Raw genomic sequence first — 3,723 nt, forward strand, 5'->3', positions numbered from 1 at the left:
TATATATATATATATATATATATATAATATGATGATATATGATTTCAAATTCTGAATGTGCATCTCATACAAAATACTTTATGTTTTGTGCCTCAATAGGATTAATAAAGTGTCCCCCTTGCTTGTACTTTTTAATTTTGAACTTTATTTTTATTATATATACTAATTTTTGGACACTTGCACGTATGTCCAAATAAAAATGTTAATAGATCCATTAGAACGATAAGAGTTCTATGAAAACATGCTTGCAATGAGTAATAATGACGCAGTTACAAATAAAACTTGAAAAGTGTGACAAGAAGCGCCACACCAACTGTTAATTTTTAATTTTGTTTACTAGTTATCAAACTTTCAATAAAGTCACAAATGACTAACTTGAACCAAATAAGAATACAGCCTTATGACAGTAAGAAATTCATAGAAATTTACATTAAAGAAGTCTAATAGAGAGAATATTAGTATTTAATATTTAATAATTAATTTTACAATATTTTAATTTAGTATAGAAATTAAAATGATAGTTCAACATTGTACTTTGGAGCTTCCCACTTAAGTAATAATATATAATATGTGCATTTATTCTCTCATGTCATTTTATATTCTATGTTAATTTTAAAAGAATGCTAAGTTTAAAATGCTTGCTTTATTTGAGTAATTTGTCATTTTAGATTCTATGCAACAAAGTTTGATACTTAGAAGTTTGCAGGTTTCTTGTCCCAACTTGAAAAGGTTATGTATTGATGGGGCTAACAACATGAGTGCTCTATTCTCTTACAAACTTCCAATTCCTTACTTGAGCAAACTTGAAATATTGAAAGTACATAATTGCGAAAAATTGAGAAACTTGATGTCTCAATCAGTGGCTAGTGATCATCTGAATCTCCGGAGACTAGACATTGAATACTGCCATTCAATGGAAGAAGTGATCAGAGAAGACGAACAACAAGTAGAAGGAATCATGACCTTATTTCCCATGTTGGAAGTGCTGAAGCTTCACACACTGCCTAAGTTGGGGCATTTATTTCTGAGGGAGCATCCTCTTAAATTTCCATTTCTTAAAGATGTGACGATTTATCACTGCTCTGAAATGAAGACGTTTGTCAAACAGGGAATATCTGTGAGTCTTGAAAGTGATGATGAGGTGAAAGTAATGTTCAATTCTAAGGTTTGTCTTTATAACTAATTACTGCTCTCTAATTTCCGTTTTAGTAGTTATTTTTGTTACCTTGACGTAAGATGATATATGGTTCATTATTGGATTTCTACTTGAAGCTATGTATATTCAATTTTCATCCCTTCAACATGTGCAGGTTTTTTGTCCCAACTTGGAAAAGCTATATATCTCGGGGGCTAACAGCATAAATGCTCTATTCTCTTACCAACTTCCAACCTCCTACTTCAGCAAACTTGAAATATTACAAGTACATTTTTGCGGAAAATTGAGAAACTTGATGTCTCAATCAGTGGCTAGAGGTCTTCTGAATCTCCGGAGACTAGAGATTAAGGACTGCTATTCAATGAAAGAAGTGATCAGAGAAGAGGAACAACAAGGAGAAGGAATCATGACCTTGTTTCCCCTGTTGGAAAAACTAAAGCTTCAAAGACTGCCGAAGTTGGAGCATTTCTTTCTGACTGAGCAAGCTCTTCAAATTCCACTTCTTATAGAAGTGGAGATATATGACTGCAATGAAATGAAGACGTTTGTCCAACAAGGAATATCTGTGAGTACAGCGAGTCTTCAAGAAGTAAACTATGAATATGTGCAGGAAGTACTTGATCTCAATAAATTGACACAACAGAGGTTCACTTCTCAGGTTTGTCTTGTATAACTAATAATTCTCTCTTTCCGTCTTAACTTAATATTCAGATACTTATTTATGTTTGTCAAAATTGAATCAACTTTCTTCTACAATATTTTCAATGAGAAATCTGAAATCTGAAGCATCACTATTCTCTGCACCCAGAAACAAAAAGCTAGTGAAGGCGATAATTCTGAAGCTGCCGATGTCTCAAAAAGGGTGAAACATGATTTTGGAGGTGTTGGCAATGAAGCTGAACCTAGTCATGGAAGAAGCTAGTGACGTCTAGAAATCAAAAGCTATCTAGAAAGGTATTTTATGTATTCAATGAAATAGCCCACGTTAGCTCGAACATCACCTAATACCTATACTATTGTTTGTTGATTTTTGAAAGAAGGAGTGGATCTTGAAGAAGTGGCGCGAGCTTAGAGTAGCAGCCTATTACATACTGTCAGGCCCCTTTGGAATCTTATTACATATTCTTTGACGTGTGGAGGAGGGTGTTAAGCATCTCACATTAGTTGAGGAACTTTCTGATTGATTTTGTTCCAGGACAGTTTTTTTCTGAAAATTTGGACAAATGAAACTGTCTGGAAAAGGTAAGCCTTTTGAGGACTGTTTTGGAATGTGAACTGAAGACTAAAACTGAAGTTTTCGTTTAAAATACTTTTTTGATTTTTTGTTGCCTATAATTATTATTTGATTGTCTTTATATACCAATCATATCTTCTTGTATAGCCCCAAAATTAAGCTAATATCTCAAAGCTCTGAGCATTGTCTGCTGAAAACTATTGATGTGGTGCCTACTTTAGCTTGTACACACATTGGTGGATTTCATGGTGTATCAACTTAAAGTAAGTTGCAACAAAATGTAAGTATATCATGTACTTACGACTAAAATACACTGATAATGTAATAGTTATTTCCATTGCCAGTGTATATAAATTAGATTCTTATTTGAAGTGCCACTCAGAAGTGAGATTATATTCTGTCATTTCCTTCAATTTGTGAGTTTTCTTATACTAGAACTTGTTGGCTTAAATTAAACAGGCAAGAAAGCTTTAGATTCTACCTTTGTGTTGTTTAATTTCGAACTTATTGAATAGCATGGCCTGGATATACAGTTGAGGAACAAAACCAACATTTTTCCAATCTCATTGTGTCGTCTTGTTATATTTCCCTAAATATGGGAAGGGTGTTGTGTACGCAGCCGTCTTAGTTGTGATGATAGAGAGATTGTTTTCAATAGGCACTAAAACATAACAAAATAAGAAGTGAAAGAGAATACAATGCAGACTACCATTAACACCAATAAATAATACGATAACCAAAGCAAAAGAAACAATATGTACTAATAAAATTGAAATATAAGAAAGTGGGAGAAAAGAAAAGCAAACCCAATGGTAAGGAAAACAAGACAGCACGACTACCTACTACTCTACTAGTCTTCTACCCTAATTCTCGACCTCTATATCCTCGTATTGCCATGCATGTCCTTTGAAAGCGAAAGGTGTTTCAAGTCTTGTCTATAATTCCTCCTCGATACTTCTTCAGCCTACATCTTCACCATAAACAACCTCTCACACCTCTTCAAGGCATCTGACATCTCCTCTCTTCATATGTCTGAATCATCTTAACCGCACTTTCATCGTCTTGTCCACCACGAAGGCAACTCTCACCATGCCTCGAATATCTTAGCGCGCTTGTCAGCGAGAGCTTTGGAGTTCTTTTGTTTCCTTCTTCCTTTTCGCTTCAATATTTAACCACCGTTTCCACTACCAACACTCTCATACTCAGTGGCGGCCACATTGTCATTAGGGGGTTCATTCGAACCTCTTTCGATGAAAAATTATATTATTTTTATATGGTTAAAATAATTTTAGATATATATAGTAAATGTCAAACCCCCTTCAACTAGTTCGTG

The 3,723-nt window shown here is 34.1% G+C and overlaps 1 protein-coding gene across 1 annotated transcript in view; it reads left to right on the plus strand.

Annotated features, from left to right (window-relative positions):
- LOC107005692 (disease resistance protein At4g27190-like) overlaps positions 1-2,788 on the plus strand; it is an 11,926-nt gene extending 9,138 nt beyond the window's left edge. Inside the window, 4 exon segments of the mRNA XM_015204338.2 lie at positions 707-1,165; positions 1,311-1,814; positions 1,965-2,110; positions 2,194-2,788. Coding sequence (XP_015059824.1) covers positions 707-1,165; positions 1,311-1,814; positions 1,965-2,078 — 1,077 coding nt within the window. The 3' untranslated portion in view covers positions 2,079-2,110; positions 2,194-2,788.
- The last annotated feature ends 935 nt before the right edge of the window (positions 2,789-3,723 follow it).

The sequence above is a fragment of the Solanum pennellii genome, chromosome 12 (assembly GCF_001406875.1).
Source record: "Solanum pennellii chromosome 12, SPENNV200".
Classification (NCBI taxonomy): domain Eukaryota; kingdom Viridiplantae; phylum Streptophyta; class Magnoliopsida; order Solanales; family Solanaceae; genus Solanum; species Solanum pennellii.